The sequence below is a fragment of the Bombus pyrosoma genome, linkage group LG5, assembly GCF_014825855.1.
Source record: "Bombus pyrosoma isolate SC7728 linkage group LG5, ASM1482585v1, whole genome shotgun sequence".
In the NCBI taxonomy this organism is placed as follows: Eukaryota; Metazoa; Arthropoda; class Insecta; order Hymenoptera; family Apidae; genus Bombus; species Bombus pyrosoma.
The window spans coordinates 52,477-64,606 of NC_057774.1; the positions used below are offsets into that span (position 1 = coordinate 52,477).

Genomic DNA, 12,130 nt, shown 5'->3' on the forward strand with positions numbered 1-12,130 from the left:
TGATTATAACAAATCAAATAAACTACGGAGGTCTATACAGTAAATGTGCAAAGTATATGTGGTGTTATACCCGTTGAGTCCAACAAATACTTTGGGTTATTTTGGGTGGGAAAGTGTTTAAAGAATTGAAATTGATTGAATATCAAGTGTTTGTTTCTGTAATATTCTGCAATATAAAGCGGTACGTACCGCTGATTCGGATATTTCTCAACCTTTTTTTCTACCATATGTTTACTTATGCCAATAAAATGACAAAATACAATACAATGATAAAAACAAATAAGCTGGATAAACAATGAATAAACAAAATACTGGAAGAAAATANAAGCACACACGGAACTCGACGGCCGGCTGCGATCGAGTAGTGTAATATGATCCAGTGGTAGATAGCGCGGATACAATGTATCTAGGTGTTGAATCAAAAGTAAAACTTTTTTATTTCCAACTTTTCTAAAATTAAACATTTACTAATATATTTGTGATGTTAGATTTACTTATTGATATGTATTTAATTATCATTTATTCAGTAAGCAAATATGCTGCATAAAATATCCAGGAAATATCGTGTTTGGTCTCATCTGAATCAGAAAAGTGTAACAAATATGTTGGTAAATGATTTCATTTACTACAATGAATTAAAAATAAAAAGAATTTGATTTATGAGTTGATTGCGTAATGTACGCGTAGTATAGGTGCTCACATAAACGTTGCACTTCATGCTATCATTTATCGACTTACATGGTAACTATTCCTTAGACTATGAACTTACAAACTACTATAGGGAGGCCCGATATTATAGTATGGACCGCTGACAGTTTAGGATTGGGAAGAAAAAGAATAAACGTATGAGATATATAATTACCCATATATGATTACAGGATTGCAGGGAACATTTTCTTAATTTAACTGTGTTTGCAGTATTCTTTTGTGGTCCTTGCTTACAATCTTTGGTTGATTTATTAACTAAACATACCGGTTCTCTTATTGCTATAATTTAACTGTCTACGGTGGTTAGCCACCAATATTTATCTTTATTATTTTTGAGTGTCTCATTTAAATTTACGGTTGACAATTTATACATAAATCTTATATTGCTATCCTTATGGTCTATGCCGCTATCGTACAGTATTTTTTTATTATTGCATTTCTGCTGTAGTGATAGATTAATGCTTAGTTATTATTGTTTTGCATTAATTTTACGCTATCTAAGTAGGCGAAGGATTCCGGGGGGAAATAACCTGTTTTTTGAACGTGTTTATGGTATAACGAGTTTGACTATAGATTGTGGGCGACGATGAAGTTTATGATTATTTCGTGTATCTTTGACCAGTAGTCTGACTAATTTAAGAATGAAGAGTCGACGTGGATTAATTTGGGTTCTTCGTATAGTTTGTGGTTTGCTATATTTGGTAAATTTCGATTCTGGCAATCTAATTCCTAAAAATGCTGTGATGTATTTTCTTTCAATGATTGTTAATTTTTCAGTGGTGTTGACACTTTTGTTGAAACAGATTTAACAGCCATATATTAGAATGGTTGGTCTAATTAGTGTTTTGTAGCAGTGAAGTTTTATTGATCTGTGCGAATCTTTCGAGTAAGATAGTCTTATGAGGTATAAGAAGAATTTATCTGCTTTCTATAGCTGTGTCTTTATGTAGTCGTTGTGATTTAGCCTGAAGATTAGATGGACTCTGGAGCATCTAACTTTGTTCGTATTGGAAGATTTTTCTGTTGATATTTTTCTGTTATATGGAAGAATATTTCTGAGATTATTCTCACGTCGTACTTTGCTTTTGAAGTTTTTGAAATATATGGACCGAACAAGATTGTTTCACATTTATGGGTGGAGATTTTTAGCTTCCGTGTTTGAAAGTAATTTTCTACTTTCTTGAGTAGGTCTTGCAGCTGGATTTTTATTTATTACGGTTTGTTGTTTCTGATGTAATTAACATATCATTTGCGAATGCTATTGCTGATTTATTATTTCGGTTGCAGTTCCTGTTCATCCTATACATTTATAATAGGACACTAATACATAGATTGAACAGGATAGGGCGGTTTATCGTGTCTTACTGTAGTTCTCGATACGTTTGGTCCTTTTGCTTGATTCCTCTGAGAGGTAGAAGTATTTATCATTTTCTTTTTAATTTTTCTTTATTAAACGATCTTATTTAATACTTACATTTTTGTATCATTTTCTAATTACTATAGTATGGGGATTTCTGTTCTATTATCAATAATAAAAAAAACAAAATAAAATAAAATAAGGAAGGTTTTTAGCGTTTTAACTAGAATGTATGGGTATGTGATTTGTTAATAATTGAGGATGAGTAAGGATAACTATTATTATTATTAGTATTATTATTACTTAGTCCGTGCCTTTCGGCTTTGGACGAGCTTTCGGTTTTACATCTCGTTTACCTTTTATGCTTTTTACATTCTATCAGTCTTATGGCGTTATCACCTTATTGCCTCCTCTCTTATATCTATCTAAACTCTTTTCCTCGTTTATCTCTCTTTTCTTATATGTCTACCTCCCCTCTTATCCACTCTATTATATTGCATTCCATTATATATTCTATCTCTAAAACTATGGAAACTTTTGGGCTTTTGCCTCCTTGCTGTGCTTCCTTATCGTCGTTCCTCCCCGTTTTGTATTGCCCTTCTCCTCTTCATTATTGTTTTCAATTCCATTAGTCCTTCTCCAATCTCGTTTAGTATTTTTTCTGTGTCCTTTGGTCCTCCCGTTATTTGGCATTCTTCTATTACGTGTCTCAGGTCTTCTTCTTTCCTTTTACATAGCCTGCTTCTTTTTTCTCTTCTTTCCAGTATTCCCTTGCTTTGGTCTCGTTTCCACACCTGAATCTGGCTATAATTTTCCTGTCCTTCCACTTCATCCTCCCTTTCAAGTATTTTGATAACTCTTCTTTGGCGATTTTTCTATTGTAGTCCTGTTTGAAAATTCTTTCTTCCACGCTCCATGTTTTCTTCATTGCTATTGTTGCTTTCTTTTTCCTGTCTTGTATGTGTTTCTCATCACTGCCGTTTTTCTGTAGTATGTACCGTGGGTACCTTATCTCGTCCACTTCTTCTAATTCTCGCTCTCCCCATTTCCATTTTCTTTGTCTCCTCTTGTTCTTCCTTTTTTCGGAAACTTGGTCTTTTTCGTGCTCAGTTCCAATTCGGTTTCCTTTAAACATTTTTCGAATCTCTTTAGCATTTCCTTTAGCTCCTCTTCTCTATCCGTCATCAGCACTATATCGTCTGCATATGTCAATGACCATACCTTCCTTTCCCACTTCCTACCACTATGCCCCCGACTTGTCCTTTTCTTAAATCTTCTCTCAGCTCCGCCACGTAGATGCTGAAAAACGTCGGACTCAACGGGCATTCTTGTCTTACTCCCCTCACTGTCCAAAATTCTTTTGTGTCGTTATCCTTGATTTTCGCCACATACTTGGTTTCTGCGTACAACTCTTTTATCCTTCAAATTAGTTTTTCGTTAACCCTTTCGCTTCGGCATTCTAGTCCGCCTAAGTGCTCTCCCTGTACGAAGGCGCGCGCCACAAATGAGCACAGTGGCGTGATTGCTGTATAAATATTTTCGTAAGTATTAAATAACAACTGTGCTGAATAAAACAATAATAAAATAATATTTGTTCCAATGTGATAAGTATAATTTACATCTTTAATATGAAAAGGCTTACAAAATTACAGGTAATATATTACATATTTACATATTTACAAGACTTTACAATAAAATGTTTAATATAATTAATTATAAAAAGTATATTAGTTAATATATTAATATGTAAAGGTTAGTAACATAATTCTGAATGATATATTTTGAAAGAAGGATCTATACATAAGTCAATATTGCAATCTTTACACTCATATCGCGATTCGGATCTTTTATCATTTTTTCTGCAAACGACACATCTTCGTTTTCGGTTTTTATTTTTTGGCTCATAGACTGAGGGTAAATGTCTCTCTGTTATCCTCTTTGGATTGTCAGCGGGTCTGCTTTGACGCTGAACTGCATCGTGCAGATACTTTGCAATTATTTGTTTTATTAACCCTAACTGAAATGTTGCCATGGAAATGGTTTCTCGTTGATTGTACTTGTAAACACAATATGCATTCCACACACAAATGTCTATTAGGCGGAAGAAAAGTTTGTGGTACCACTTCAAAGATTTACGCGTTGAATTAACAGCGCTTAGAACCATATCAACTTTTTGTCTATTATACCCGTTGACTTATTATAACTTATAACACACACAGGTTTCTGCACACTCTGTTGTTCTCCATACCTAGACACTGCTGTAAAATCTGCAGTATGCATACTTGTAATCGTACAAACATCTTTTTTGTCTATCCATCTCATCGCTAACAAAGTATTTGATGTACGAAAACATACCTCTCCTTTTTTAAACGCTCATCAAACTTCGGCATTCCTTACCGTCTTTTATTCACAGTTGCGCATGCATTGGTACAATTACTATGTAAAAAGTAAAATAATGTTGGACTCGAATAAAAGTTGTCTAGATAAACTGTGTGACCTTTTCCTAAGTATGGTTTCAAAAGTGACAAGACTATCGCTCCCGATTTTCTAATCCCCGTGATTGCACTTTCTACAATTGTTGGGATTCCGCTATTAATTTTGAGGTCTTGCACGTAGCCTGTTTTACAATCACAGAGCACATATGATTTTATACCAATCCGACTTCTTTTCAACGGAATGTACTGCTTGAAAGATAAGCGGCCTTTGTACAACATCAAGCTTTCGTCAATACAAAGTTTTTGATACGGATGAAATGTGTTACTGAATGATTTTCGTAGCATGTTGACTACATCTCTTATTTTACCTAGACGATCATCAGTGCGTCCAAGTTCGTATGTAAAGTGTATCATCCTTAGTAAAAAAAGATAGCGATCTCTGCACATTATTTCGCCAAAAATATTGCTTCGTAAATATTCATCTTTAGTCCAATACCCTTGTATTGTTAGTTTTTTATTACGTGTCATCAATAATGACAGCGCGAAAAAACAGTACAGTTCGTTCACTGTCGTATTTTGCTGGGTATCCAAGTTATTATTATTCTTCTGAGCCCGATAGTAATTTGTCTCATCTACAGTGTACTGTACGAGCTCTTGCGAAATGAATAGCTCAAAGTAATTTATAATTGGTGAGGATCTGCGCATTTTCTTTCTTTTTCTGGTTTTTTTTTTTAGGAAAATCGATGGATTTTTGGTTTGAAATTTTTAGATGATCTTTAGATCTTCAATTGACTCCGATTCCGATTCTGATGTGCTGCATATATTTCTTCGGCGTTTTTTAGGCAGATTGAAACTATTTTCATTTTCCTCGGAACCGGTTACTCCATTTTCAAACATAATATTTTTTTTATTTCTTACATACATTTTGAAAGGGTCTCAACTATTCCTGAAAGTACATCTTCAAAGAAAATTCTAACCTACAATTCCTAATTTTTAACAGATTGGCAATTATACCTTAAGCCGATTTATTCCTAATTCTTGTAAGAACCGTATATGAAATATCGTTTCACTGTCAATGGATTTAATAGATTTTTTATCATGAAACACTATACGATCGTTTGGTTATATGAAATATATTACGTGAAATGTTTTGATGTTGTTTCAACAATGAGTAACTTTTAAGAAGCGATTAATCCAATATATCAATAAAATCAACCGTGTATGCCTGATATATGGGGGTGCCGATCGTCGCGTGGTCGCCGCCTATAAGCGGCACCCGAAGCGAAAGGGTTCCATTTTTCTCATTTTCTCCTCCAATTTCTCTCTGTTTAGCCTGTCGAACACCGCTTTTAAGTCCGTAAAGCGGGCATATAGTTTCCCTTTTTCTCTACTCAACTGTTTGTCTATGATATGGTTTATCACAAATGCCGCGTCGTTCATTCCTCTTCCTTTTCTAAGTCCGAATTGACTCTCTTTCAGTTTGGTTTCCATCTCTGTCTTTAGCCGTTCGTCCAGTATCCCTGCGTAGATCTCGTATGCTGTGTCCATTAATGTTACTCCTCTGTAACTTTTCGCTACTCTCTTGTCCCCCTTCTTGTATATCGGACATATTACTCTCTTTTCCAATCTTCTGGTATCCCCTACCCATTCCATATTTTCCTTAACAGAGCCCATAACGCTTTCCCCACTTCCTTCGGTGCATACTACCATACTTCATTTTCTAACCCGTCTTCCCCCATTGCTTTCTTCTCCTTCCAGGTTCTTAGTTGGTAGATTACCTCTTCCTTCTCTATATATTATCTTCTCTCTTCTCCATTATTTTCTCTTCTTTCGATGCTCCTCCGTGTCTTTCTGCGCTTTTTGTGCTCTGTTCCTTCCAAAATTTCCATAAAGTGATTTTTCCACTCTTCTTCGCTTATTTCTTCATGTATACCCTCTCTTCTTNATTCTATATTTATTTATGTATTTCCACGCTTCTTGTTCTGTTTTTATCTTCTTGATTCTCTCCATTTTTTCTTCTTCGTGTCTTTGCTTTCTTTGTTTGCACCACTGTTTGAATGCCTTTTTTCCTCTATAAGAGCTTCTCTACTGCATTTTTCTTTCATAAACTTTGTCACCTTCCTTCTCATCTCTCTTTTCCTCTCTTTCCACTCCTTGTAGTACCACACTTTCTCTCTCATGCCCCATTTCCTTATTTTTACTTTCTTCTTTGGCATTGCTTCGTTTATCTTCTTTTTGATCTCTGTCCACATTTCCTCCACTGTTCTTCCGTTGCAGGTCCAATCTTTACATTCCTCCAAGTATTTTCCTACACTTTCGTTTGTCCATTCCCTTTTCTCCTTCTCTTCTTCTTTCTTCCTCATTTTTTGCAATTCTGCCCCCCCCCCTATTTCTATTTCTAACGGCACGTGATCAGACTCTGTTCTTTTTCCTACTTTCATGTCAATTATTTCTTCTGTCGCCTCCTGATTGCCAATCACATAGTCTATTACTGAGTTTCCTCTCTCCCCAATATAGATCCACTCCTCTCCTTCTTTATCTCTGCCATTGATTATTGTCCAGCCACTCTCTTCCAGATACTTTAGCAGTGTTCTTCCTTCCATGTTTATTGTCTTGTCTTTTGATCGTCGGTCTTTTCCTTTCCCTATGTCCTCGTTTATCGGCCCTCCCTCTTCTCCCGTTCTTGCATTCCAGTCTCCGCCGATGATCACCCACCACTCCCTCTTCTCTTCCGTCTACTCTTTCCTCTATCGTGTTCCACCATTATCCTATACGTCTTGTCATTCTCTGACTACTCCTCTTATGTGTTGCTGTACCTCCCTTTCTTTTTTCGTCAGATCATCGTCTATGTATACACCCTTTTCCAATTTGCTTTCCTCCTTCATTATCCTTATTTGTTCCTCTATCGATTTCATCGTCGCCACTATTATTGTGTTCTTGCCCCCCCCTTTTATCATATGTGCTTTTTCTACTTCTGCCCCTATCCTCGTTTTTTCTTTTGCGAACTCCTTTACTGTCTCTTCATTGCTTCCTTCGTTCCAGTCCACTCCTTTGATTACTATGTTTCTCTCTATGCTCTGTCTTGATCCTCTCCAATTCTTCTGATTCTACCCAATAATTCTTTCTTTTCCCTTTCCCACTCTCCTTTCTCTCTGTCTCTGTCTCTCTCTCTTTCCCTTTGCTCTTTCATTTCTCTCTTCAGCTCCTCCACTTGCTTTTCGAGTATATCTTTTATTTCCTTGATCATTGCCTCGAATCCTCTTCCCATTTTCTTTATTTTTTCCACCACTGCCTCCATTCCTATCTTCCTGGCTGGTGTCTCTTTCTCTGTCGAGCTGTATTTGTCCAATGTATTTTTGAAGACTGTTTTACCAGTGCTCCTTGGTCTTCCCCTGTTTGTCGCCATCTGCCGCTTCCCTACCTTACTTTGTCTCGCCGCACTTCTGGCCACCTAACCTCTTCTTTTTTAGTTTTTCTTATTTGTAGTTATCTCTCCTTCTTGTCTCCTTTTTCGCTTTTTTCCTTGAATTCTCACTCTTTATTTTCCCTTCTTCATGCCTCTTTATGCTTCCTTTTCCTTTTTCCCTTCACACTTCACTTTTTCCACAGAGCTCTCCGTCCGCGCGTTACCCTCGCCCCGAACCGAACCGAAAGTCCAAGTAAGGATTACTATTTTTGGCAAGCGAGTTTATGTAATTGTCTATTTTATTGTGATATGCTTTGGAGAATTTTGTGTGCATTTAGTATTGATGTTGGCGTAGTTGATTGGAAGGTTTCTATTTTCTTCATATTTGATTTGGCAACCATGCCCCATATTTGTAGTTCATAAGACCAGACTGCATATGTCTGATTTGCTTGCTACGAGCGAAATGGCTTTTCTGATTAGATGTACGTGTTTAATTTTTTTCTTGTATGTGTTTCTTCCAGTTCAACTTATGATCCAGATGTAATTCCAGGTATTTAACGAAAGTTGTCCTGATTTAACAATTTGTTTGAGTTTGGTTCTAAGATAGGACACTGCGGCAATGGCTTAATGCGTCAACATGTGACATTTTCACATATAATTTTGTAAGAAGATCACCCATCGCGCAATACGTGGGTTCCCTGTTTGTTTGCTTAACGTGAACCACAAACTATCGCAATGGGTAACGATCTTAAAATGAAGCCCATAAATATAAATGTGGAATCTCTTGATGGTGTGAATAACGACTAAACGTTCCAGCTCGAAGCTGCAATATTTTGACTCTACGATAGTGGTTCGTTTACTAAAATAAAATATAGGTCGAAAGAAACGGTTCGTTTGTTTTTGAATTAATACCACGCCGAAATCACTTGCGATGGCATCTCAATGCAACTCTGTTTTAAAATCGGGGGAATAGATAACTAAAACCGGTTCATCGGCCAAAATCGGAATTCCATTTCGCTAAAATGGAAAAATTTGGAATAAAATGCCTAAAATAGGCTAAAATAAAATGCACAAAATGCAGTACGTCTTTCGCCGTTCGTGGCATTGGATAGTCTCGGACAGATTCAATGCCGTCTCGACTGGGACGAATACTAGATTAAAATTAGGTAGCCAAGATATGTAACTTTGCGGTATAAAAAAGAAAATCTGTCTAAATGAAATTATAAGTCGTTTTATACAGCTAAATGAAAAATTTCTTCAAACATTCAAAAAATCAAAATATGTTCTTCAATCGTTTCCGTAGCGACTAAAATGTCATCTAAATATAATACGACTTTATTCCTTTTACCGAGATTGGTAAATACAAAATTAATATATTATTGGAAAACACGCGGAGCATTAGTAAGCCCTAAAGATATTTTCAGATATTCGAGCTGTACAAAAGATGTATATTTAATAAATGATTTTGAAACTCTCACGTGATAAAAACCATTCTTTAAATTAAGTTTAGTGAAATACTTTTCCTGCGCAACTGATCCAAGCAGTCGCTGACAGAAGGCTCCGGAAAATTGTCTTTAACGGTGATCTTATTTAACCCCTTCCCTTGCCATTTAGTTTGACGAAACTCGGGCCCAAGCGGTAGACATGGACGCGCGCTAAACAGACCAGACTGATGCTCGTAAACAGTCGCAATACGAACCGAAATGTAGATGCCCGCGATACCTGTGGTATAGTCAATTTTACGCGATAACGCTTAATGTTGAGGAAGTAAACTCTTATGCTTTTTTCTTTTATAGATATTATACATTTATTATATTTTGTCATAAAATTATATAATTATATAAAATTTAATTAGAAAATTGAATGAATATCTAAAAAGGAAGTACGTAAAACTCTACAAATCCTCTATGGTATGATAGCTCTTAAAACATTCTGGCAGATGTAAAGCCACTTTACATTTCGCGCATTCCCACTTCGTTGCGCTTCGAATTTTATGTTTACAGCAGACTTTACACGTCCTTGTTGGATGCTTATTCCGAGCTGTCGGATCTATATTTTTGGAGAAATGAGCCCAATATTGAGCTTGGAGTCGAAGAGGTGTTCCAACTGATGATTTCCCACGCATTTTGTAGTCCGGTAATTTAACAATTTGTAAAATTGCCTCCGCTATATTTTCACGGTAATCAACATAAGTCTCCCGTTTTTGACTGTAAATTGTTTTCTGCATAATATAGGTATTGAACAGAGCCATATCTGATATGTAAAAGAAAAGCTTTCGGTATCCTTTCATGACTTTTCTCATTATTGGGAAACAGGCTAACATCTGATCTTGATGATCAACTGCACCCATACCCTTGTTATATTCCACGATATATTTCGGCCTCATTACTTTCTGTAATTGTTTGTTTGATTGCTCGACAATCTCTATAGTTTTGTGTTTTGTGGAGAGCATATAAACGTCGCGCTTATCCTTGCGTCGCAGAACTATCAAATTATTGCATGATCTCCACACGAATTCTCCTTTATTCAAAATATGCTTTTCCAAGTCTTGTGGCATATTTTTTCTGTTTTTGCGTATGGTCCCGATAACGTTTGTCTTTTGCTGGTGTAATTTTAGAAACAGGTTGGGTGAAGGGTACCAGTTATTCAGGAATAAAGTATATCCTTTGTTTATTATAGACTTTGACAACTCTATCACAATGTTCTTCGACGCACTATCGTTTCGATTAATTCTGTCCTGGCCGGTATATATTTTAAATCCATAGCAGAAACCGGTACTTGCTTCGCACAATTTGTAAATTTTTATTCTAAACCGTGCTCTTTTTGACGGATTGAACTGTTTGTACTTTAAACGCCCTTTATATTTCATCAAGGATTCATCTATGCTAACATGTTCATTGGGTGTGTAAATTTCTTTAAATTTTTGATTCCAAAAATTAGTTACAGGTCTTCATCGCGAGTCTGACTAAAGTACGGGAAGGGGTTAATTCCCTGTGGATGACACAGAGATGCATTTTCTATTCTTTTTCCACACTAAGACAATAGGGATTGCGTATGGTGAATTGCTTGGTCTGATAATTTCATTCTCTTACAAATCGCCCAAAATTTTAAAATCGGCCTGTATGCCGACCAAAGACACCGGTCGGCCCCCTTTACACAGCAAGACCATCCTCGCTGTCCGTCACTTCCGTGGGTAGACTCCCTCCCTCAGACATCTCGTGTAGAAGCCCGGGCCAGGATCTCTTCGGGGACAGGCGCCACGTGCGGGAGGCCATTCTTCTGGTCGCCTCCTACAGCTCTTCCTCGGTGACTTACCACTCTGCATTCCACTCCACCGTCTGTGTTGTTTCCCGCAACTGTTCCACCGCGGTGTCATCTTGCGGGGGGAAGAGTGTCCCGATGACCTTTGTTAGCACAGTCCACTCCATCTCCGTCGTAGCCGGAGGGCCGTCCTTTGCGCAAAGTTTCCGCGTCACGACCTTGTATGGCCTTCCCCATGGGTCGGAATCGACTGCTTCGACCAGGTCCGACAATCACGGTCCTTCGCGATGTCCTTCTGCAACGGGCGCCTCAGTTCGCGATACGATCGGTAGTGCACAGAGACTTCTTCGTCGCCGCGTCGCCGCCTGCGGCGAACCTTCTGATACCGTCTTCGGGCCTGAACGCATCTCGCCTTCAGCTCTGCAATGTCGGGAGTTCACCAGTAAACGGCTGTGCTTCGCGCGGTGCCCGGTGTGGTTCGCGGCATGTACGCCTCGCAAATTGCCGTCATGCCTCAGCGGAGGTTCTCGGCCTCCTCCTCCGCGCCTGTTTCGGTCGCCGTCGTCGAGGACTCGATTTATTTATTTGAGTATTTGAGTATATTATCTATATTAACTTATAATTAACTTACAACTAATAATTTAATAAAACCTGCCTGACGAAAAATACAATACGAAATCGAACAATTATTAATCTAATATAAGAAATACATGTAACGTATAGGAATATACGAAAATTTACAACATGAAACAAAATATATATATATTATGGATGCGAAATTTACAATGATGGAATATAAAATATATAAAAATTACACTACTAAAAAAGGCTTACTGGCAAATTAACAAGTGTAGATACATCTAAACATATTAACACGTATATACACACATGTACATATAGATAAACAAAATATTATTGCTAAATGAAGTGAAAGTCGACACATGGAACGTCCGGATACATTTG

The 12,130-nt window shown here is 37.2% G+C and overlaps 1 protein-coding gene across 1 annotated transcript; it reads right to left on the reverse strand.

Moving 5' to 3' along the window:
* Positions 1–9,800: 9,800 nt before the first annotated feature.
* Positions 9,801–10,463, reverse strand: LOC122567864 (piggyBac transposable element-derived protein 4-like). Its single transcript, XM_043726992.1, has one exon. The coding sequence runs from the start codon at positions 10,461–10,463 to the stop codon at positions 9,801–9,803; it is 663 nt and encodes a 220-aa protein (XP_043582927.1).
* Positions 10,464–12,130: the final 1,667 nt, after the last annotated feature.

What these genes read in the sequence shown, in the direction of transcription:
- LOC122567864 (XM_043726992.1), bottom strand. Translation starts at nt 10,463, where the DNA reads ATGCCACAAGACTTGGAAAAGCATATTTTGAATAAAGGAGAATTCGTG.